Source organism: Eptesicus fuscus, chromosome 19 (assembly GCF_027574615.1).
Source record: "Eptesicus fuscus isolate TK198812 chromosome 19, DD_ASM_mEF_20220401, whole genome shotgun sequence".
Lineage (NCBI taxonomy): Eukaryota > Metazoa > Chordata > Mammalia > Chiroptera > Vespertilionidae > Eptesicus > Eptesicus fuscus.
Genome location: NC_072491.1, coordinates 12,657,684 through 12,683,278, shown reverse-complemented (window position 1 = coordinate 12,683,278; position 25,595 = coordinate 12,657,684). Strand labels below are relative to the sequence as shown.

Here is a 25,595-nt window from a genome sequence, read left to right as displayed (position 1 = left end):
TACAAAGCATGTGAAAAGTACTGTAAGATTGAAATATAGTGGAATCAGATTTTGTAGTACTTTGTAGACAATTGGAACCATGGAATATATCTAGATAGCAACTTTGGCTCATTCTTACTGACCTAGCGAATAATAAACTCATTATATGACACCCTTATTAAAAACTGTCATATAATTTTCCTCCAAAGTTAGCTTAATTTTTCAACACTCAGTTTTTTTTATAGAATTCCTCAATCTTCTGGATTAAAAAAGTCCTGGCCAGTCTGGCTCAGCAGTTAGAGCATCAGTCCACGAACCAAAGAGTCTCGGGTTTGATCCCTGGTCAGTGGCGCATACCTGGGATGCAGGTCTGACCCCCAGGGCAGGACTGGGAGGCAACCAATTAAAATGTCTCTCACTTCAGTGTTTCTCTTCCTCTCTTTCACTCTCTCTCTCGCTCTCTCTCCCTCCCTCCCTTCCACTCTCTCTAAAAGGCAATGGAAAAATATCCTTGGGTGAGAATTTTTTTTAAAAAGTGACTAAAACTGAGGGCCAGTTGTTAATCCATCTGTATTCTCTCAGATATTTCCCTTTACTCTTACCCCATAGTTATGTGTCCCTACCTCAGACATTTTTTTCTCTTCCTGTGTATATTTTATAATTTATATGATAAAATGCCCTATCTAAAATCATGGAGGAATTTAAGAAGAGGGATGTTAATAATTATACTTACTTAATTTCTTTGAAATATTTGCATTTAGACACAACTTCAGTAGCAGAAGCAAGACACAACCCGAGTATAGGGGAGGGAAGTGTTGGGGGTCTGACTGGCAGCTTGAGTGCAAGTGGAAGCCACATGGATCGCATCGGAGCCATTCGCGACAATCTGAGTGAAACGGCCAGCACCATGGCACTGGCTGGAGCCAGCATAACGGGGAGTCTGTCTGGAAGCGCCATGGTCAACTGCTTCAACAGGTAAGAAAATGTGCTTTGTTTTGTTACGTGTTTGCCTTCTGTTAACTCAGATTATTAATTTGATGAGGAGAATTTTGAACATGATTACATATTTCCCTACTGTGTCAGGGTTGAAAAAATTAATGCTAAGAAATGAAATTATTGGTAAACAGCGAATAAGGAGATTTTTACTTGTTTGGATTTCCTGTAAGAATATACCTATGATGAGGTAAAAATTAAGACATCATTTTGCCATGTGTTTTGCTGCCTTTGTCAGTAGTTATGTTTGAATGCTGGAGGTGCTTCAGTGAGCACAGTAAAGGCAGTGCGTGGCGTGGACCTTGTCTCTGGAGGGGACAGCTGGATCTTAGGAAATGAGACCTTGGCTTGGCTGAGAGCGGAGGGAGTGGGGAGTCAGGATGCTCGGGAATGCTTGACTGAGACTGGGGGCGTCCGCTTGGGTCCTTTTATTTAACACATTTAATTCTCACCAAGTCTTTTACCAACAGCCATAGAGATAAATAGGAGAAATTAAAGCATTTTTTATCTTCCCTTGTTTCCTCTTTATTTGCTATTCTTTACCTGTTTATTAGCTTCTTTTAAAATGAAGATAGTACATGAATTAAAAGATAAATTGGTCATACTTATCTTATTTTTAGGTAGTTTGCTTTTAAACACAAACTCTTAAGTTATAGTGATCTATATTATGTCTTTTTTAAAGACTTGGGTGTTAAATTTATAGAGCCATTTTTAACATATAGATGCCCAGGATTTTTTGATTCACTGATCTTTCATGAAGAATGGTTTTTAATGTATTTGTGTTTTGCACTGAACCTGCCAAGCAAAGTGCCACATCCTGAGTGAAAATAACATAGCCTATTTAACTTGAACCCCTTTATGTTTTTGTGCTATTCTGTTGCTGCCTTACTTGGCAGACAACTAATTTTTCTCATTTCATTTGGACTGCTGGTACTCTTCAGTGCACTGCAGTGGAATTTGAATAATCAAGTAAAAAGAAACTTTAAAAATAATGTGTATAGTAGCTTCTAAAATAGCTTATTATTACTAGGGCTCTTAACTGAATTACTTGAAGAAACATGTTATGCCCTAGCTGGTTTGTCTCAGTGGATAAAGTGTCATCCCACAGACTGAAGAGTCCCAGGTCAAGGGCATGTACCTCAGTTGCAGGCTCAATCCCCAGCCCTGGTCAGGCCCATGGGGGAGGCAACCAGTGATATCTCTCTATCACATCAATGTTTATCTCTCTGTCTCTCCTCCTCCCTTCCACTCCCTCTAACAATCAACAAAAAAAATATCCTCAGGTGAGGATTAACGACAACAAAAAAAAGATACATATTATAGCCCCGCTGGAGTGGCTCAGTGATTGAGTATCTACCCATGAACCAAGAGGAGGTCACTGGTTTGATTCCTGGTCAAGGCACATGCCTGGGTTGCAGGCTTGATCCCCAGTAGGGGGCATGCAGCAGGCAGCCAATTGATGATGTTTCTCTCTCATCGATTTTTCTATCTATCCCTCTCCCTTCCTCTCTAAAAAAAATCAATAAAAACATATATTTTTAAAAGGTACATGTTATAATAGTGCTGATATTCTATGTATTTTCTGTTTTTATCTGGTATTTCCCTCTTAAGGTTGGAAGTACAAGCAGATGTACAGAAAGAACGGTGCAGTCTAAGTGGAGAATCTGGCACGGTCAGCTTGGGAACCGTTAGTGATAATGCCAGCACCAAAGCAATGGCGGGATCCATTCTGAATTCCTACATCCCATTGGACAAGTAAGGAACGAATTGTTATAAAGTCAGAAGTATTTTAAAAATTAATTTTAAAAGAATTATCCCTGTCATTAGGCAAAATTATCATGAATAATGGTTATTAACTATTAGGTTCTCTGGGGAAAGAAAATAGTGAGATGTCCAGAATAGGCCAATCCGTAGAGACAGAAAGTAGATCAGTGGTTGCCAGTGTTGGAAGAGGGAAGTATGGGTACTAACTGCTTAATGGGTGTAGGGTTTTTGTGGGGAGGATGAAAATGTTCAGAAGTTAGGGCAGCAGTCATTGATGACAACTCTGAATATACTAAAAACCACTGAATTGTACACTTTAAACAGGTACATTTATGTAGCTGCTTCTGTTTTGCTTTTCTTTCAATTGAAACAGTATTATAGTCCTTTAATTTCACACAGGGCTTTTTTTTAGTAGAATGTATCTTGCATTAATTTATTCTGGCAGCTTTTATATAGCCTTTGAATTTTTCACATAGACACCCTTTGATGTCATCTGAATAAAAATTAAAAGGAAGTTAAAAATTTATATTTGTTACTCTTATTTTTCAGAGAAGGTAACAGTATGGAGGTGCAAGTAGATATTGAATCAAAGCCATCCAAATTCAGGCACAACAGTGGAAGCAGCAGTGTGGAGGATGGCAGTGCCACCCGAAGTCATCCCGGTGGTTCATCCAATGGCTTGCCTGAAGGTAAATCCAGTGCCACCAAGTGGTCCAAAGAAGCAACAACAGGAAAGAAATCAAAAAGCGGTAAATTGAGGAAAAAGAGCAACATGAAGATAAATGAGACCAGAGAAGACATGGATGCACAGTTGTTGGAACAACAAAGCACGAACTCAAGTGAGTTTGAGGCTCCATCCCTCAGTGACAGTATGCCATCTGTAGCAGACTCCCACTCTAGTCATTTTTCTGAATTTAGTTGTTCTGACCTAGAAAGCATGAAAACTTCTTGTAGCCATGGTTCCAATGATTATCATGCCCGTTTTGCTACTGTTAACATTCTTCCTGAGGTAGAAAACGACCGTCTGGAAAATTCCCCACATCAGTGTAGTATTTCTGTGCTTTCCCAAACTGCTTCATGTTCAGAAGTTCCACAGTTGAATCATATTGCTGGAGAACATGGTAACAATGGAATAAAACCCAATGTTGATTTATATTTTGGTGATGCACTAAAAGAAACAAATAACAACCACTCACATCAGACAATGGAATTAAAAGTTGCGATTCAGACTGAAATTTAGGCCTATAGATGCTGCAGAATAATTACCACTGAGCAACCTTGTTTGGAGCTGGTTGAACTGCACGTGACTACTTTTAAGTTTCAAGTTACCAGCAAAGGCCAGGTTACATAGTCATAATGCAGATACATTTTCTGTATTCAGCAAAGCATTGTGTTTCATGTGGATCTTAATTACCAAACTATGAAATGAAGGCTTTAATAGTGCTTTATTGAAAGGACAACGATCCTTTCACAGAAGTATGTTTTGTGCATTTGCCACAAAATACTGCTTGAAGCACATACTTGTGTACTTATAAATTTGGCTTAATTTATAATCAATATAAAATACTAATGCAGTTCTATAGCATTCTTGTGAAGAAAACTTGAGGCTTAGGGTTAAGTGGTTAATGACATTTTCTTGAAACCACTAAGAGATACTGTTTAAAGAACTTTGCAGATTACTCTCAGTATATGATACTCTTTGTAACATTTCTATTCATAACTGGGCATAAATTTTTTTTCATATGCAATGTGAATATGTAAAGCTTAATGCAGCCCATTTGCTACCATTTGGATACTTAGACACTTTGACCAAGATTGTGGCAATTTTTTGCACAACTTTGAAATAGAAATACCTGGTATTCTATATATCTTGTATATTGTTGATGCCATCATAGAAATATAAAGGTAGGTAATTAAATATACTGACAGCACCAAATAAGATATATAAAACTGCAAAACAAAATTCCATTAGTTTATAAGTATTACAAATAAGTCACCTTTCACTAAGTGGAAGTTTGCACCCCATTGATTCTTGGTGCCTTTGGTATAGACTAGATTTTAAGAGTCTAGTTATTTGAGGATTTTTCTGTATTATTTTCCATAATGTCCTCTCTAGCCGCCTTGGATTGTGTAGAAAAATACAGGCTAGATAATATTATTATGATTAATAACAATGCTGAAAAAGTATTAGCCTACCAAAGACACACTCAGGCTTTAGTGAATAACTTCACATAACCTCAGTTTTTAACACATGCGAATCTTCTCCATTCATAAAATCAAAGTACGGTGCAGAGTTTGTACCAAGTACTAAGGAGGGGTCCACGAACGGCTGGCTTTATTTTCTTTTGCTTTTGTTTATGGAAGATGTTCAGCTGACATAAACAGAAGTTGGCCAAAATACTGCCTGTACTGTTAAATTTCTGTATAATTCACTTAAATAAAACAGGTTAACCTCACGGATAGCAGTTAAAATGTTTCATCTTACATGTTTCTTTTAAGTATTACCATTATGGTGCTACTGAGCATTTTCTTTTGATAAAAAGAAAAATGCCATGGGCTGCAGTCTTCTGACGTCACTTTTTCTCACAGGTCCATTCATTACTATGCTTATAACACTAGTGCCAGTTATTTTATTTGATAATGCTTATTATGGTGTTTGTATATTTGTTTGCATTCCAGTTTTGTTCAATAGTGAGTGTGTATACTGCATACATGAAATAAATGTAAATACTAATGTATTACTGCCTATGGTTTCTGCATAAGTGTTTTTATAAGAACGGGAATATTCATTTGCCATGTGATCATTATTCATAAATATTGAAAGACATTGATAAAATTCTGCATTCTGGTCTCAGCCCAAAGGGAAGCATTTACTGAACTTATCAGCAAATAGTTGTTAAAAACCTTTCTTCATGTCTAATACCTGCCTTTCCTTCAGAAAGGAGTTGCTTAATTCATCAAAATAATTTCATTTTTAAAAGGAAATTGGTTGGAAAGCAAATAGATTAGGTCTATTATTAAGTTATGAAGAGATAAGTTCTATAATCCTTAACAGAAAAGTAAAAAGATCTTATAAGACTATTTTAAGAGATTCTGCCCTAACTGGTTTGGCTCAGTGGATATAGCATCGGCCTATGGACTGAAGGGTCCCAGGTTTGATTCCGGTCAAGGGCATGTATCTTGGTTGCGGGCACATCCCCGGTATGTGCAGGAGGCAGCTGATCGATGTTTCTCTCTCATCGATGTTTCTAGCTCTCTATCCCTCTCCCTTCCTCTCTGTAAAAAAATCAATAAAAAATATATATAAAAAAATAGAGATTCTACTCTAGCAACATTATATTATGAAATGAGAGCCAGTTAAATACAAGCTAATAATTGTAATCACTTTCTATTCTCGTAGCCTCTATAAAATGCACAGGTGGTTTTTCTGTTTTCCTGTTTCAGAATTAATACTTCATGAAAATAATCTGTATGAATATGTTGACTGCCTTCTTGACATTTCTGTAAAAAACTAAAGATTAAATGGAAAGCTAAATTATTTTAGGAGGAATACAGCAAAGTGCCAGTGCAATTCAGTTCACCCATCCCTCTTCTGATTGTACCCCCAAACAGTACCACCTCAGTCTCAGTTTTAAAATGGATTAGAACTTTCAATTGGCCTCAGTAGTTCCTTCATCTCCCAGGGGTTCTTCAAACATTGATTAATTTAGGACTAAGTCAGATTCCCATGGAGTTCAACTCCAGACTAGCCTAGAACAAGAGGACACTTAGGGTTCAAGACAGGTCTTAATTCACCAAATCTGGTAAAACCCTTTCTACTTTGCTTTCTTACGGCCTGTGGGGAAAATCACAAGATAGTGAGGAAGAAGAATGCAAAGATTATAATAGTAGAACCTGCTGTTCATTATGGAAAAACATCAGTTTAACTTGATTGTCTTAAAAATACAAATGCTCCTTCAGAGCACTGAATTAGTTAGCTTTTTATGTTAAATTTACACAACCCATTGTTTTTATTTTCTTGGCTAATTGTGTTAATTAGTAAATATGTAAGACTTTCCATACCATATTGTCTAGCTAAATATAAACTTTGGTCACCAAAAGATAAAATATATGTTGAAAACCATCATGTTGCTTTCTATTCAGAATCATCAAGATTCTCAGATCTACATTTTTTTTTATTTCTTTTAAATTTATGTTTATTGTTGAAAGCATTACAGATGTCCCTTTTTTCTCCAGTGACCCCCTCCCTCACCCCCCGTCCCCAGGCCTGCACGGCACTGTTGTCTGGGTCCCTGGGTTATGCATATATGCATGTTAGTTCTTTGGTTTTATATGGTTCCTTTTAATGGGTCTGTTGTTTCATTAATTTTCATTATTGAAGCGTGAAATATCATTGTTAAAAACCGGTATTTACATACTGGTTGGTTTTGAGTGTCTAAAATAGTATTCTAAACTTGGGGAGAGTTAGAGTGGGGAATAAAATGACTAGAGGTGTTGGGTTTTATACAGGGAAAACCAGAAGGATCTCTTAGATGACATTTATGCAAAGATCTTAAGGAAGTGAGGGAGGAACTATGGAGACATATCTAATGAGTGAATATTCCAAAAAGATATCTTCTTCCAGGTGAGTTAATGGACAATTTAGACATCAATCTTGGAATTTGTTGCATAGTTAGTAAGGTAAGTCTGCCAACTTGTTTTCCTAGGAGAGTGTCTTGATTGTTCTTGGTACATTTCTATACACATTTTAGAATAAACTTGTTGAGTTCTATCAGTTGTGATTGGGATTGCATTGAATCTATAATTATCCCTTAGAGGTCTTTCATGTCTTTTGTTAAATTTTATTCCCAGGTATTTGATATTTTTTAGATGTCATTTTATGTTTGTTACTAATAGTATATAGAAATACTGATTTTACTTATTCATTTATTTATTTATTTGTTTGTTTGTTTTTAGAGTATGTTTATTAAAGCTGGGGACAGTGAAACAAGGAAGGGCTGAGGACAGAAGAAGCAACAGGAGAGAGCCTAGGCGGGGCTGCTGTGGCTCCTTAGAAATGATATAGGAAAGTGAGCCACATGGGGCTGTGTGGACTCACTGAGAAGTTCAAGTCACAATGACAGAAGTGAGCCTAGGAGAGGCTGTTTAGCTTCACCTGAAAGTCAGAGAAAGAGGGCCTTGGGGACAGGTTCAGGTGGTAAGCCTGGGAAAGCTGTAGCTGCCCATTGCTCCCCTGAGTGCAAGTCTCATGGGGACCCTTAGATTTAGGAGATGCATGCCCGGGAGGGGAGAAAGGCCTGGGCATGCTGGGGTGGAGGTGGAGGGAACTCTGATTTTTACTCTTAGTCCTAATGGTTTATCTCTGGATTCTTTAAGATTTCTATATATATAAAATCATCTGTGAATAATTTATTTTTACTTAACAAAACTTTTACCGTGCTTTGAAGTGTCAAACACTTGTTATGTACCTTTAAATAATAACTTATTTACTCTTCAGAACAGCCCTGAGAGGTGGCACTCATCTCCATTTTACAGTTGGGAAAACTGAGGCACAGAGATGTTAAGAACTTTGCCCAGATCTGCATAGCTGGCAAGTAGCAGAGCCAGGATTCAAACTGTTTTATTTCTTCTTCAATCGGTACATCGTATACAAATTTCTTTTTCTGGCCTATTTATATTGGCTAGGACTTCAAATATATAGTGCTGAATAGCAGTGGTTATGGGCAAATTGTTGACTTGTTAATAATCTCAAAGGGAAGTCTCTGAATGTTTCAACCATTAATTATGGTATTTGCTGCAGATATATTTGTAGATACACTTTAATTAGTTTTATCAAATTTATTAAATTCTCTTAGTTTGCCAACAGTTTTTACCTTGGGAAATGTTGAATTTTATTGGCTATTTGGAGGGGGACATCTATTATATAATTGTGAGTTATTCTTTTAATGTATTAATATGGTGAATTTGATTTTTTCAAATGTTAAGCTAACCTCCTGGGATATCGTTTAATATCAGTGTGTGTAAGACTGGAGATATGACTTCCTTGAATGTGTAGAAGTTGTATAGGTGGTCTGGGTCTCCAGAATTGTTTTTTAGTACCACAGATAGCCAGACTTTCAGGGTTAGTGTTCATATGTATAAAACAAGCAGTAAGGAATGGCAAGCTTTTCCCTGTGTAAGATCACTAATCCCAGAATGTGTCAATTTTGTGGTGACAACATAAGTCCTGTTTTGTTGTTTTTTTTCTTTCCAGCCTTTTGTCTAATAGTATTGGACCACCTATTTCTGCTATCTTTTGTCCTGCACAAAGCAGGTAAAATTTAGATATTGCACAACTCACGTACACGAGGTGTCTCCAAATTCTGACAGGATACTGGGGGGAAAAGAAATGTTTTTAGAAATATTTTTATTGATTGCAGAGAGGGAGACAGAAATATCAGTGGTGAGAGAATCACCCATCAGTTGCCTCCTGCACGTCCCACACGAAGGATCGAGCCCACAACCTGGGCATGTGCCCTGACCAGGAATCAAACCGGTAACCTCTTGGTACATGGGATGACACTCAACCACTGAGCCACACCAGCCAAGGCAGGAACCTTTTTTTTTTTTTTTGGCCTTATGTTCCTTTTTATGGCTGAATAATATTCTGTTATCTGGAGGTACTACATTTTGTTCATTCATTCGTTGATGGACATTTCAGTTGTTTCTACATTTTTTGGCAATTATAAATGATGCTTCTATGAACATTTATGCACAAGTTTTGTGTACATATGTGTGCATATGTTTTCCGTTTTCTTGTGTATAATGCTAGGAGCAGAATTGTTGGGTCACACGGTAACACTAACTTTTAGAAGAACTGCCAAACTGTTTTCCAAAGCAGCTGCACCATTTTGCATTCCTATCAGTAATATATGTGGCTTGTCATTTCTCTACATCCTTGCCAACATTTGTTGTTATATCTATACTAGTGAAATATTTTCCCTTGTTTTAACACAAATCTGAATTAGAATTTAAAATTGTGTTTGTTAAAATAGTCCTCCCAACCACGCCTTAATTATAGCAAATGTTTGGCAAAATTTTACAGTTGGGAAATTGGCATAAAAAAAGGTCAAGGGGTAGTTAGATGAAATTTTCAGCTATTTTTGGATTTGACTTGGGTCACTATTAAAACCCTAAGGAAAAAAAAAAAAAAAACCCTAAGGAAAAGTAAAACCCCCAGTCTATTTGGTTTGCAAATGTCTTGTCTGGTCTCTGCCTGCTCCCCAGCAAGGCATCTGCAGAGGCCCAGTTGGAGGCTAAGTGTCCGGTGCAGGGTGATACTGAATTCTGCAGGAGAGTAGTTCAGTCCTACTGAGCTCTGGCTTCTCATCCGCCCGTCTATTTTAAAACCCGGCTTAGAGTTTACCTCTTCCTGAAACTGTTCTTGATTAACTCTTGGACCTTTTAATAACTTTGACACTTGAACATTTCATTGATACTTTTTTCTACTAGAGTATCTTGAACTTGGATTTATTTTTCATTGTTTTTTTTTTCCAAATTAATCATATAAACTCATTAAAAGGAGGAGCTATCCTTTTTATTTATGCCCCACAATACTTTATTCTAGAGGCCATAAGTAGTTTTCATTTACAATGCTTATGGAAGTCAGATATTAATTATTGCCCCCTCCTCAGCTTCTAGGACAGTGGGTTGCATATTCCAACTTGCCTAAGAATCACAATAGATGCTTTAAAAGTTAGATCCCCTACCCCTTAGGCTCTATAAGATTTACAAGTGATTCTGATGCAAATATTCTAAGAACTACTCGAGAAATATTTACAATGTCGCTGTAAACTTAGTCATAGGAACTTCTCTAATCTGAATTGTGGGTACCAGAGCACATTTTAGGGCAGTGTCCTCTGGACTCATCCATACAGCACTTACTGAGCACCCACCAGCCTATGCCAGCCTCTGAATGTACCACTCTTAGTGTTGGCTCACCCCCAAAATGGTGACAGGTTGGAAAAGAAAGACACGTGCCATTACAAAGAGATTCTCGGTGCAGCTCAACTTGTGGAGTAAGCTCTTGGGTGTTTTAACGTGACTAATGTCCAAGAGATGGCACCAGTCTTGCAGGGCCAGCCACTTCCCTGGCTATACTTCTTCTATTGGAGGGGTCTTAATGTGTGTTTCTTATCCAGTAAGTAAACATGAAAGTGCCCATGTATTTCCAAAGAGCTTTTTAGTCTTTTCTCTAACAACATAGATGAGATCATTAGACTTAAGGGAAGAAAGCAATTACACACATGAAAGATAATTAAGCATTTTACACAAACTACGTAGTGTTACAGCCCTGAATTGGTACATCCTGCCTAATTTTTCAGATGAGGAACCTAGTCTTCGAGGTTAAATGGATTTGGGGTTTAATTCCAGGTTTTTCTGATGCCATAGTCTATGCTCGAAAGCAGTTTGCTAGAGAAAAAAAGAGGAGGCAGTTATGGGACTCTCCTGTATTCTATCTCCTGCTAGTCTGTCATTGATCTTTCTACCATCTCCTTTAATTTTTGGCTAAAGGCATCAAAACCTTCAAATTTGACAAAATTCATTGTACCCCATAGGCAGAGATTTCTGCTAACAGATGTCCCTTATCTCAGGGGTGGGAAATGTCCAGAGGGCTATTAATTTTTAAGTTGATAATTGTGTATGACACAAGAATTACGTTATAAACATCCAAATGGCTCTTGGCAGAAGAAAGGTTCCCCACCCCTGCCTTATGTAGAGAATGGAGGCAGGATTATAGACCTCCATCCACATCAGTCTTTTGGGTGGTCCTTTTGGCCTGAGTGGTGCCAGCTGGCTAATAAAGAATGGGTGATAAGTCAAAAGGAAGGGAAACTGATGGGAGAGGTTACTTCTGTTAAGGTCAGGCGGCTGAGGATGACCAGGATAGTGATCATGGGGTCATGTGGTAACAACTGCAGAGCCTGGACATGAACTGATGGTCCATAGTTAGATGTGGAACCCTAGATTCAGGTTCTGTTTTTTGTTTTTTTCAAAAATATATTTTTATTGATTTCAGAGAGGAACATCAATGATAAGAATCATCGATGGGCTGCCTCCTGCATACCCCCTACTGGGGATCGAGCCTGAAACCTGGGCATGTGCCCTGACTGGGAATTGAACCGTGACCTCCTGGTTCATAGGTCGACACTCAACCACTGAGCCACACTGGCCGGGCATAGATTCAGGCTGTATTTATAAGGAGTGTTCATATGGTCCATGAACCAGAAATGACAGTCTCTTATATACAGTTTAGAAGTAATTTCATGTGTTATTTGAAGCAAACATGTCAGCCCAGATGATACTTCTTAATCATTTAAAAATATGTCAACTTGCCCTGGCCGGTGTGTTCAGTGGTTTGAGCACCAGCCCATGCACCGAAGGGTCATGGGTTCAATTCCCCATCAAGGGCATGTACCTGGGTTGCAGGTTCAGTTCCTGTCCCAGTTGGGGTGCATGCAGGAGGCAACCAATCCGTGTGTCTCTATCATATTGACGTTTGTCTCTACTCCTCTCTCCCTCCCTCCCTTCCACTCTCTGAAAATCAATGGAAAAAATATCCTCAGGATTAACAGAAAAATAACAATGTGTAAACTTACGCCCAGTGGTTGCGATTTGCTTGGGTGTTATATACCTCTGAGTACTGTCACTGACAGTTAAGAGCCTTTGGGATTTCCCCCCTTTTTCTGTTTTAGTATTATGTCTTTCACTCTTCTGTCTAGAAACGTTGCTTATGAGGTACTGAAGAATTTGCTGGGAAATCACCCGCACGCTGTATAGCATTCCTTTCTTTGAGACTTCTTTTACAGCAACCCATTAAATCCAAGTGCTAACGTTCTGCCGAAATGAAAGTAATTAGCTTCTCACTCATCAAAGATGATTTATTGACTCTCTACTGTGCCAGGCGTGTTGCTGAGCAATATGGAGGACGGAACTAAGCCAGCCAGTCTCTGTCACAGAGAAGTCAACCCAGCCCACCAAAACAATGGTTAGAGCTGATAGGGCCACACACATGGCACTGTGAGAAAGCTCACAGGTGACTTCACTCAGCCAGGGCCCGTGAGGAAAAGCTTCTGGGGGTGACACTGGCATTGGGTTTTAGAGGAGGGCCAAGAATGGAGTTAGCCCTGTGTTTTGGGAGAGGGAGGAGGGAGGAGAGAAGAACATTTGGAGCAGGGAAAAACCTGTGAGAAGCAGTCAGTGCTGGGTGATGTTACATATAACATGGTAGAAGTATCAGAGATCCTATCTAATAAAAGGGTAATATGCAAATTAACCATCACTCCATCACAAAGATGGTGGCACCCATAGCCACAAGATGGTGGTGCCCAGTCCTCTCAGCTCCACCGGAGTCCCCCAGTCCTGGGGGGTGTGGCCACTGAGAGCAGGCAGTGTGAGCGGCCTGGCGGAATGCTTGCTTCATCGCCACGGTGATGAGGCAAGCATTCCGCGCCCGGCCGCGGATGGGCCTCTGGGCAGTGGGCGCGGAGCAGCCAGGCCCCGCAGAGAGCTACTGGCGCACGGATTCGTGGGCAGGGCTTAGTTTAATTATACAAGTAGTTCCTTTGGGAGGCATTACCCGTCTTAACCCATACCTGGTTTTCTTCCCCTCCCGGCAAATGCAAGACTACTCTTCAGCCTCTGTGTGATCGGTCAGCACCCTGTGGCAGGAGAGTAGAGGCAGAAGTGCTGTGTGACTTTTGGGGGTGACATTTTCTTGATTTGTCACATCCCTTGTGTTTTTGTGCTGCTGTTATCACATTGAGGTAGCAGTGATTGTTGGGATTCCTATCCGAATTGTTGGGTTTCCTCAGTTTTTTAACGGGAAGATTTGTTCCACTCTCATCGCTCCCTCTTGTGGCAGAATCCTTAATTAATCTCTTACATCTTTTCTTATAACTCACCACGCTGACTACCGGAAACTTCGCTTGTTTTCCAGAAAGTGGTGCTATAGCTGTAGTTTTCGGTGTCTCCCTGGCCTGCATACCCTGGTCCATTTTTCTGAGAACACTGATCACTGGATCTGCTTTTGCTACTGCACGCAGGGGCATGTCCAAGGCTCCGGCCACAGAGCGGGAGTGGGTGCAGGTTTAGCACTTGGGACGCTGGGGGTACCCACACACCCGGTGGGGAGATCGAGTGGGATACTCCAGGGGCTTGTGGACAGATTTCCTGATGAAGTCCTGAAGAGGTCAGCAGGAACCGTGTTCCTTGAATGCGCATTGGTGGTCTCATCTGCTTCCTTTACTTTTTCCTCCCCTCAGTAATGAAGGGCGGCCTCAGTGCGCTGGGTGGTGCTGGAGAGAGGTGGATTTCTCTAGCTGCGACCCACACAACTGGGACAGACAGGCATCCCCTCACTGCTCTCCACCTCCTCTCGGGACAGGTTGCCACCAGCGGGCGGACAGCTCAGTCCCGTGCAGCTCGGTGCTGGGTATGTGACTGTCAACAAGACACGTGTCTCCTTGTTATGTCCCTGTTCTAAAGTAACTAACACACTCCATCACTTACTTTTACAAAAATTTAATAGTATTACAAAGGAGAAAACTGTTTTGCTTGTTGGCTTGAAGACTAGAACTAAATACTATTACAGATTTTCATTTATGAACAAAAAAGTTGAAAAGAAAAATGGCATGTTTTGAAAGATACCATTTACCCACAACAATATTTAAAATATTCTGTAATTAGCCCGGCTGGTGTGGCTCAGTGCTTGAACGTAGGCCTATGAACCAGGTGGTCACAGTTCGATTCCTGGTCAGGCCACATGCCGGGTTGTGGGCTGGATCCGCATTGGGGGTGGGAGGGATAGTGGGAGGGGGCATGCAGGAGGCAGTCGATCAATGATTCTCATTATTGATGTTTCTATCTTTCTCTCCCTCTCCCTTCCTCTCTGAAATCAATAAAACAATTTAAAAATATTCTATAATTATAAAAAAATTAGATAAAACAAAGTGATATTCTTCTTTTATCTTAACTTCTAAAGAATAAGAAAATGCTCCAGAAAAAGAGAACTGACTGAAGACTACAGGAATGTGTTTGATGGTATACTGATAGAAACTGGAATGTTTTATTTTAAGAAATACCTTTACCCTCAGTTAACAGAAGAGCTCCAAGAAGTCTTCACTTCTCTTTTGACATTAAGGGAATAAACATGGTCCTGCTTAAAAGAGGAGCAAGAAGACATTTAAATATTTGGGGAAATACGGGGTTGACAATGCAAACAGAAACGAAGGCTTAGTTTGCTCTTATATATTTGTTGTTTTGTTACTGCTCACCTATGCAATTTATAAGGGAAAGGAGCTTTTTAAAGTCTAGTAAAAAGTGGTAGAAATTTTTGGCAATTTTTATTCTTAATTATTAGGCAATGCTTCCATATTAGAAAAAATAAGTTCCTCTTATAGCTTTAAATTGATAATCACAATTTATTTAATAATCATTTCATATTATGGATTTAAGTATTGCATTTTATCTTAACAGACTATAATATACAAGTAGTATAAATGTATTAGCAGGAAATAAAGGTGAACTAATAATCAGTTAATGATTTTCCACTTTTAAAAATGCATTTTAAAGAAATATATTTCTGTCAAACCTAAGTGGATGCCTTCATAGCCCAAAGAAATGTAATTTAACTCAATTTTTTAACAAGTTATTAAAGGAAATGTATGATATAAATTAAAATGCATCTGAATAAGTTCCAAATATACTTATTATTAAATATAAAGATGTTAGCTCTGGTACATAAGAAAATATTTACAACTGATAAAAAGCAGATTGTAGAATATACATGTTCTATGTATAAAAATAAGTAAAATATTTTGTAGTCCAGACCCAGGGATCTTTTCTAAGCAAGGTTTTATCCATGCAACTGTATTACAATACCGTCTCACTAGTATTATTGGAACACAGGCATGCATGGAAGAGATCTAACAATAATCTTGATTTAAAGCTCATACTGCCTTTTCAGGGCCTGTACGTCTTCTAAAGTAAAATGTTCGTTTGGTGTGCCTGAGAGGTCATCAAAAAGCTGTTCAATTTGCTCCTTTTGGCCCTTGCTAATTAGGGCCAACATCATCTGAAAGAAGGAGAAAAATTTTATTAGCATAAAACATTAACATGTCAAAGTTATAGAAAGCCTGTAAAAACCAGTCTCTTCAATGAGGTACTCTGCCACTTACCTTAAACCTTTCCGCTTTACTCAGATAGAAAAGATGCTGATATACCAAGGAGGGATCTTTATCAACAAGTCCATTTTTCAGAGACTGAATGAGGAGGAGGAATAGATCCCCTTCGAGTTTGTTACTCAGCAACGCGGGCAGATCTTTCGGCTCAGTGATGGCTAACAGACGTGCACAGCCGTCTTTATCTTTTCTAGCACTGACAGCGTTCACCGCCTGCCCAAACTCATAGGCATTGTTGGGCTTGGTGATGGGCAGTTCCTCATGGAATTCTGGTGGCCCCTGGCTGGTGTCCCCCTCAGAGGCAGGGCAGCCCGTGCAGACCTCCTCGGGGGTCCTTCCAAGCTCTTCATGGCCTTCATTCACCTTCACAAGGAAAAAAAATGACACCCTGACACAAACAGCCGCCGCTGCGCACATCCCACGTTACATTTATTAAAACGGGAAGGAACCGAAAAACTCCAGAACACTGTATTTAGTCAAGTTCTTAAGTGAAAATGTGTAGTCTGTAATAAATCATAAAATCTACTTTTTGAGGAAGAGAAGTTTTAAAGTATTAGTATTCATTCATAAAAACATTTTTTTAAATTTAAAATATTTTTAACATTGAAAAAAATTTTTATAAGAATATTTTATTGATTTTTAGAGAGAAAGAAAGGGAGAAGGAGAAAGAAACATCAATGTGAGAGACAGCAAAACATCGATCAGTTGCCTCTTGCACACCCCCTCCGGGGATCGAGCCTGAAACCCAGGCATGCGCTGGAATCGAACCGGTAACCTCCTGGTGCATGGGATGATGCCCAAACAACTGAGCCACACTAGCCAGGGCTCTTTTTATAATTTTCCATGAATAAAGCTGCTGTATAAAAGAAGACCTATAACTACTTTATCTCTTTTTCCTAACTTTTACTTATTTCTTTATACTTAATAGAGAAGTAAACTTATTTTTCAATTCTCTTAAAAGAGTTTTCTTCCATCCTTAGAGGAAAAACACTTCCGAGCCTCTCACATTTTAACTCCTTACTCTTAGTGGAAATGTAATATGATATATTAGTATTCATGAATACACAGGAATTCATGATTGATATTCTTCACTGAAGGCAAAGCAGAAAGCTATATAGCATAAGACACCGAGTTAATCTGAAATCAAAGGTAATCCAAAAATCTCTTAAGAGGCCAGTCTTAGAGTGCTAAAAGGTCTGAATCAAACTACAAAATCTCTATGGCCTGTGGCTTGCCAGGACCATTGAAACAAAATCAGTCCTGTCAGCATTTTCTGGGTCTACCCTGAAGCAAAGCCCAGTGGCCATAGGCCCCCAGCGCAATGTGGAATGGAAGCAATACAAAACATAGGCCAGACAGGGAGGGAGTGGGAATAGGGCAAAGAATGGAAGAACCTAATGCAGACTCCCAATACCGTCCATGGACCAAACCAGGAAAAGACATGGGCTAATGACCACGGCAAAGGAAAAGTTTGTCTTTACAATCGGTTTAAATTTCTTCATTGAGCATCAGAATAAAAAACACAAAATTTAAAAAAAAATTGGTAGAACTCATAGGGATATGACCTTAGAATCCAATATAAGATCCCCCAAAAGTACTTTCAAAGATAATCAAATACAAATACCTCTTGAATCTCAATTTTCCTTCTCTCCTTTTCTTTGTTGAGTGATGCTGCCTGGTCCTTCACATTGAGGAATCTGGTCACCTCTTCCAGTTCCATCTTGGCCTCAGCAATACTTGAGTCTAGCCGGAGAACTTTATTGAGATCATTTAAACTACTCTGATAATCCTGAAAGTAGAAGGGCAGAGGAAATCATTTTCACAGGTAACAGGAGAAGGGCACAGATCAGCCCGGGGGAGGGAGAAGGATGCTAGGGAGTGCACAGTGGCGCAATGGGCTCCTGTTAGCACCATGATTAGAAAGCTGGGCCTGCAGGGTAACACTTGGGCTAAATTATTATAACCCGTAACACAGTGAGCATCTATAATAATAAAAGCGTAATACGCTAATTATACTGGACAGCCAAATGACCTTCTGGACAAAGCTGGGGCTGTGAGGGCCGAAGCAAGCCGCTGTGACTGCAAGGGCTGAGCCCCTTGCACGAATTTTGTGCATCGAGCCTCTAGTCCTATATAATAAAAGCCTAATATGCAAATTGTCCCCTCGACCGGGTGTTCGACTGGGAGTTCAACTGGGGGGGCGGGGAGTGGAGCCCGGCGGCCAACCTCCCATGACCCCTCCCCTCAGTTGGCCCAGCCCCACCCATGCACGAATTTGTGCACTGGGCCTCTAGTCCTCTATAAAAGACAGCACACAGAATCCGGAGTTAGAAGACTTTAGATTAAACTATCACCATGACCTTCAGTCCCTAACACACAGTGGACACATGTTGTTGGCTAAATAAGTGAAATAATGAACATCCTCATATTAGCACCTACTCGCAATAAAACCTGAACAAGATACTAAACCTTCCTGAGCTTCAGTTTTTCTTGTCGTTAAAGTATGAATAACAGGAGCTTTTCTATTGCAGTTTTCACAAGGCTCTACCAAGTAATAAATGAATTAAAAGAATATATGAGTTTAAACCTATAAAGGGCTAAATAAATGTTAGCTGCTACCAGATTATCTTGTTCCATAAAATCCTTCAAAGTTTTATACTGTTCAAATAGGCTAGAGTTGACATTTATTCTCCCATAAAGAGTCAGACAATACATTGGAGAGGTCGAGGGGAAAGAAAAGAAATCTAAGCTTACAAAACACAGCATGGAATCTGGTAGTAGAGACATATACCACAAAATGAGTCCACTGTGACAGGCCACATTCCAGAACTACAGACCAGACCCATAGTTTTTTATTGGTTGGTGCTTTCTAAATTTTTAAAAAATATATTTTATTAATTTTTTACAGAGAGGAAGGGAGAGGGAGAGAGAGTTAGAAACATTGATGAGAGAGAAACATCAATCAGCTGCTTCCTGCACACCCCCTACTGGGGATGTGCCCACAACCAAGGTACATGCCCTTGACTGGAATCGAACCTGGGATCCTTGAGTCTGCAGTCCAATGCTCTATCCACTGAGCCAAACCGGTTAGGGCCTATATTTTTTAAATATATTTTTAATGATTTCAGAGAGGAATGGAGAGGGAGAGAGAAACATCAATGATGACAGAGAATCACTGTTTGGCTGCCTCCTGCATTTAAATTTGTGTGTGTGTGTGTGTGTGTGTGTGTGTGTGTGTGTGTGTGTGTGTGTTTTAATCCTCAGCCGAGGATACGTATATTGATTTAGGAAGAGAGGGAGAGAGAGAGAGAGAAGCATCAATGTGAGAGAGAAACATTGACTGGTTGCATCACATATGTGCCCTGACTGCACCCTGACTGGAGATCGAACTCACAACCTGGGTATGTGCCCTAACCAGGAATCAAACCTGCGACTTTTGGTGTGCAGAATGACGCTCCAACCAAATGAGCCACGCTGGCCAGGGAAACCCATGTTTTGATTAAGCCAAAATTCTGAGGAGGTGAAGAATCCCAATGATGTGCAACCTGAGTATTTATGACGTATCCATCACAGCACACACTGGAGGCTAAGGCACAGGACAGATAAGCACTGCTATGTGACCCTCCTGAGGGACTACCTGTAATGCCACATCCCACCCCTCTTAGCCCAGCAACACACCAGAACAAGAGTAATGGAGAGATGAGTTCAAAGGCATAACCTTAAATCTTCTCTAGTTTATCAAAAAGATAAGGTACATTATTTACAAACTGTAGCACATCATGTACTATTAGTAACAAATCTACGTACCACTGTGTCCCAACAAGACAGTTGGAACATGCTACCAACAAACCCAGTGCCATTGTGTCTCGGTCCTAAGTGTTCAGTCAGGGACCATCCTGAAAGGCAGGGGAGGGGGCAGCAGGGCAGACCGGGGGTAACATAGCCAGTTCTTACCACTCTCATCCTTTTGCGATTATTATTATTTGCTCTCACAATAGCCCTATGAGTACTAACTTTTACTGCCCCCATGCTACAGATAGGGAAACTGAGGCATAGGAAGATCATCGTGGGATGATCAAGGCAAGGGCCCAAGGTGAATGGTACAGCTGTGGGGCTCAAGGAAGAGAGGCCTGGAAAGAGAGATCTGAGAGCTACAAAATGAAAGGCCACCACCACAAGCGTCCATATGAGCTCTTCCATCTATTCCAGAAAAGTCGGTGCCTAAAGAGGATTCTGTCTGGTTGGAGGGGACCTAAGAAGACAGGAAATACGCCTTGATAATGTCACAACGGAGGCAGGCAAGTGTGACAAGAGGGCAGGACAGCAGGGCGGCAGCATCAGGCAGGGAGGCAGTGGAAGACGAGGGGGCCAGTCTGCCGGCTCCACAGAGTGGTCAGGCAAGGCTCATTCGCCTGAGAGATGGCCACGGCCACAGCCCTGTGCCAGGAACTGGGAACAGCGTGGGAAAAAGAGCAGCTGTGGTCTGGCCCTTGTGGAAACGTACGTCTTAAGAAGGGAAACAAAAAAGAAAAAACAAGTAAGCCCAGCCCAGCCCATGTGGCTCAGTGGTTGAGTGTCAACCTATGAACCAGGAGGTCACAGTTTGATTCCCGGGCAGGGCACGTGCCCAGGTTGTGGACTCAATCCCCAATAGGGGTCATGTAGGAGGAGGCAGCCAATCGATGATTCTCTCATCATTGACATTTCTCTCTCTCTCTCTCTCCCTTTCCCTGAAATCAATTAAAAAATAAACATATTAAAAAAAAAGTAAAAGGAATAAATAAAATGTCATTAACACAATGAAGAACACCAAAGGTTGAGATGGGTATTAGGGAGGGGGAGGGGTCTCCCTGTGACCCAGCGGTCAGAGAACACAGGGCCTGATGGGAAAGCAGGCTTCGGGGTGGAGGAAAGGAGGTTAGACAAAGAGGAGATGGGGCTCTGGCAGGAAGAGGGCAATAAAAGCTGCTGCTGATCTCATTGGGCCTTAAAAAAAATGAAGTACAATCACATGTGTTTACGGTAATATTTACTATTAGTAGATGTGCTTAAACTAATATCAATAAAAATGGGATATTCCAGAAATTGTATTATGATGTAGACAGATTATCCCAACAATAGACATTTTTTGATGTCTTGGTAAGTGTAGCATGGCCAACTGGAGGTAAATTCCACAAGGCAGGCCCCAGGCCTCACTCACCTCCTCGGTCCCAAAGCCTCGCTCAGAAGCGGCACTCAATAAAAGGAACAGATTGTAAATCAACAGCAAAATGTTCAGTGAACAACTGTACATTAAGGAAAGGTCTGTGTTTTTCAAAACTGGCACACAGAGAAATCAAAGCCCGCTGGGAGAGAGACAGGAGGGACAGGCAGCAGAGTGTCCCCTGAGAGCTTGGGGGCACCTGTCACGGCGGCCCCTGTGCCACTTCCTCGTCCCGGCCCCTGAGGAAGCGGGTCCAGGTGTGAGCGACACGTTTAGAAGCTGCCGCAGCCTGTGCAGAGCTTGAAATAGATTCCCTTGGCACGAAGCTCTGATGACAGGGCATGCACATCAAGCCGTAAGGAGTCAAACCAGAAAAACAAGCTGCCGGCCTCCTAATTTAGTGGAGTAGGATTACTCAAACCTGGGACTGTCTTTCTACAGCCATAATGCCATTTCTGGAATTTGCTCCAGGAAGTATGAAATTCTGGTCTTTCATTGGGTACATCTTCTTGACTTCCAGTCAGTCGGGTAAACAGGTTCCGAGTCAGGCAGCCAGAATGAGGTCAAGCAGCTGAGGAGTTTGCACATATGTGAACTCGTGCATCACGCAGATCTACCCTCATGCACCCAAGCCCACTGAGCTCAATAAAAGCTGAGTTAATTTTGAAGAGGCCACTTTCATTCATGGTGCCACACACCGCCCAGAAAACCTTCAGTGAGGCTTACAAAACGAGTGCTGCTAACAAAATAAAAGGGGGTAGGGTGTCGGGGTCACACAGGCAAGTGTGGAGCTCCGGGCTGGTGACTGCATCACGTGCTGGGAGGGTGGCGCATCCAGCTCCATTCAGACAGAGGCCCCTCGCTCAGGACCCTCCTGGATCCCACCCTGTGCACCACCTCTTTATGTGGCTACAACTGTATTCGTTAAAATATGTGTGTGTGTGTGTGTGTGTGTGTGTGTGTGTGTGTGTGTGTGTATGGCTAATATGCAAAGTGTCCCCTCATGAGTTCGACGGGGAGACCGGGAGTTTGATCGCTCGCTATAATGTGCGCTGACCACCAGGGGGTGGTGAGGAACGAAGGAAAGCCCCAGCCAGTAGCCGGAAGGCCCTGATCACCGGCCAGGCCTAGGGACCCTACCTGGGCACGAATTTTGTGCACCAGGCCTCTAATATATATATTGATTGATTTCAGAGAGGAAGGGAGAGGGAGAGAGAGAGAGAGAAACATCAACGATGAGAGAGAATCATTGATTGGCTGCCTCCTGCTCACAATCTGCCCCCCCCCCTACTGAGGGTGGAGCTCACAACCTGGGCATGTGCCCAACTAATCTATAGCAGCAGCAATTAGATAAATGGGATGGGGTGGGAGGGGGGAGATTAAAGACAATGGGCAAAAGGAACTTTCTGGAGAGATGAAAATGTTCTCTACCTTAACTGAGGCAGTGGCTACATGGGAACATATATTATTCAGATCAATAGCCAAATTAAGAAAACAGTCCCATTTATAATTGCATCAAAAAGAATAAAATACCTAGGAATGAATTTAATGAAGGAGACGAAAGCTCTGTATTCCGAAAACTCTAAGATACTGATAGAAAGATACTCTGGGCTCATGGATTAAAGACTTGAATGTAAGACTTGGGACCATAACACTAGAATAAAACATAGGCAGTAAGCTTCTTGACTTTGGTGTTGGTAATGATTTTTTGGATTTGACACCACAACCAAAGGCAATAAAGGCAAACGTAAACAAGTGGAGCTACATGAAACTCAAAAGCTTCTGCACAGCAAAGAAAACCATTAATAAAAAGACAACCTACTGAGTGGGAAAAAATATTTGCAAATCATATATCTGATAAGGGATTAACATCCAAAATAGATTAAAAAAAAAACAAAAAAACTCATACAACTCAATAGCAAAATAACCAACGGAGCCCTTGTGCCCTGTTGATGGAATGTGAACTGGTGCAGTACCACGTTTCCTCAAAATCAAAAATACTACTTGTGGGTTTATATCCGAAGGAAACCAAGTCACTAATTCTAAAAGCTATCCCACTGCCGTGTTCACTGCAGCGTTCTTTACGATAGCCAACAACCAGAAACCACCTAAGTGCCCACCGATGGAAGAACGGATAAAGGAGATGTGGTGTGTAGACACACTGGGATATTATTCAGCCATAAAAAAAGAAGGCGATCCTGACATTTGCAACAACATGGACCCTGAGGGCATTATGCCAAGTCATACAGACAAAGACAATTACCATATGACCTCACTGCTATGTGGAACAAACAAACCAACAAACACACACACCTGAACTAATACAGAGAACAGACTGGTGGCTGCCAGAGGGGAGGTGAGGGGTGGAGAATAAGCACTATGGGTGAAGGTGGTCAAAAGGTACAAACTTCAAATTATACAATAAATGATTGATGAGGGTATAGAGTTAAGGTGACTGTAGTTAATAACACTGCAGTATGTATCTGATAGTGCTAAGAGAATAGATCTTAAAAGTCCTTATCACAAGAAAAAGATCTGTAACAATGTGTGGTGAAGGACGGTACAGTGATCATTTTGCTATATATACACGTATCATTATGTTGTACACATTAAATTACTAATGTCAATTTTTAAAAAATTGCTGAGAAAGAAATCCAAGATCTGCACATTTACAATGTGTGAATTTCACTGGATTAGACCTTAATCAAATTAACTATTAAAAATGCCATTTCATGCCCTAACCTGTTTGGCTCAGTGGATAGAGCGTCGGCCTGCGGACTGAAGGGTCCCAGGTTTGATTCCGGTCAAGGGCATGTACCTTGGTTGCGGGCACATCCCCAGTGGGGGGTGTGCAGGAGACAGCTGATCGATGTTTCTCTCTCATCAGTGTTTCTAACTCTCTATCCCTCTCCCTTCCTCTCTGTAAAAATTCAATAAAATACATATTTTTTTAAAAAGCCATTTCATCCCTAGCTGGTTTAGCTCAGTGGATAGAGTGTCAGCCTGCAGACTGAAAGGTCCTGGGTTCGATTCGGTCAGGGGCACATATCTCAGTTGCAGGCTCCTCTCTGGTCCGGGCCCTGGTCAAGGCTCGTGCAGGAGGTAACCAATCGATGTGTTTCTCTCACATCGATATTTCTCTCCGTCTTTCCCTCTCTCTTCCACTCTCTCTAAAAATCAATGAAAAAATGTCCTCAGGTGAGGATTAAAAAAATAATAAATAAATAATAAATAAAATAAAAAGATGACCAGCAGAAAGCGTAATAGGCCAGGGTTAGTATAAAAAAAAAAATGCCATTTCAGAAAACATCATTTTGTTCTGTATGGTCTGATTTTCCCTTGTGATATTATTTTAGACAAACATGAACATTCACTCAAGTTTTCCATGCAGAAGAACCAGCATACACAAAAGCAGCCCTGGCGGGGTAACTCAGCTGGTTAGAGCATCATCCCGGTACACCAAGGTTGCAGGTTCAATCCCGCATCCGGACACAGGCAGGAGGCAACCAATGGAAGCATAAATGAGTGGAAAAGCACAGCCAGTGTTTCTCTCTCTTTCTCAAATCAACAACAACAAAATTATCTAAAGACCAAAACAAAAATAATCCCCAAAGCATAATTATAAAATATTTTCTTTGAAAGTGTGATTCTCTTAAAGAATGCCACTCGATAGTCCCATACTAACCACCAGTCAGTTAAGACCCAAATCACCATGAGCTTCCCAATTTCTGATACGTCTCTACCGTCTTCCCTTCGGATGCCTTCCTCCCACCCCAGACAACTCCAATCCTTTGCTGGAGAAATCCAATGGCACTGCTGGTGGCCTAGAGGAAGTCAGTAAAAAACACACATTCCTGTCCTTTAAGGAGACTTTTCGTAACTAACAACACTCCTTAGAAAATCAGGAAATAAGTAATAATGTTTGAGCTGGAAGGAGCCTTAGAAATGATCTAGCTCCTCATTATAATCAGCAGAAAGCTGAGGCCTATTCCAAGGTTTCAGGACTGGTTAGTATAGAACGAGGATTAAATCCCAGGATAATCTTACTCCCATTCCTAGATCCCTAGATGGATGTTCATGAAAACGACCTGATTTGTTTGGAGCTGAACTTCATATATTGAAATGAAGAGGTCCTCACCTTGAGTCCTTTATGAGCAAGAGCTCGCCGATAGCACGCTTTCACGTTCCCGTTATCTATCCGAAGCGCCTGATCACAGTCCTGCTTTGCCTCTTCAAACTGGCACAGCTTCAGGTAACAGAGAGCTCTGGTGTAACAATGGAACTCAGTATTATGAAAGGGAAAGACAATATACCTATAAATTTGACTGCTAAGAAAAACCAGAAAATAGCTCATTAACTATGTATCTATATACCACAGCTGTTTCTCAATTAAAACCTAACACTTAAGTACAATCATGGAATGTTCTTGCAACACA

The 25,595-nt window shown here is 40.8% G+C and overlaps 2 protein-coding genes across 5 annotated transcripts in view; one reads left to right on the top strand and one right to left on the bottom strand.

Annotated features, from left to right (window-relative positions):
• Positions 1–16,848, top strand: part of RNF19A (ring finger protein 19A, RBR E3 ubiquitin protein ligase) — a 52,418-nt gene extending 35,570 nt beyond the window's left edge. Inside the window, exons 8-11 of one of the 4 annotated variants that reach the window (XM_054708517.1) lie at positions 741–954; positions 2,584–2,727; positions 3,286–3,575; positions 16,600–16,848. In XM_054708517.1, the coding sequence (XP_054564492.1) occupies positions 741–954; positions 2,584–2,727; positions 3,286–3,575; positions 16,600–16,730 (779 nt within the window). In that variant the 3' untranslated portion in view covers positions 16,731–16,848. Of the gene's footprint in view, positions 1–740; positions 955–2,583; positions 2,728–3,285; positions 5,475–8,233; positions 8,548–16,599 lie in introns of those variants that run through there. The other 3 variants (XM_054708518.1, XM_054708519.1, XM_054708516.1) reach the window with 3 other exon arrangements.
• Positions 14,768–25,595, bottom strand: part of SPAG1 (sperm associated antigen 1) — a 50,889-nt gene continuing 40,061 nt past the window's right edge. Inside the window, exons 16-19 of the mRNA XM_054708515.1 lie at positions 25,298–25,424; positions 17,581–17,745; positions 15,954–16,319; positions 14,768–15,850 (exon numbers count right to left, since the gene is read on the bottom strand). Of these exons, the coding sequence (XP_054564490.1) occupies positions 15,719–15,850; positions 15,954–16,319; positions 17,581–17,745; positions 25,298–25,424 (790 nt within the window). The 3' untranslated portion in view covers positions 14,768–15,718. The remainder of the gene's footprint in view (positions 15,851–15,953; positions 16,320–17,580; positions 17,746–25,297; positions 25,425–25,595) is intronic.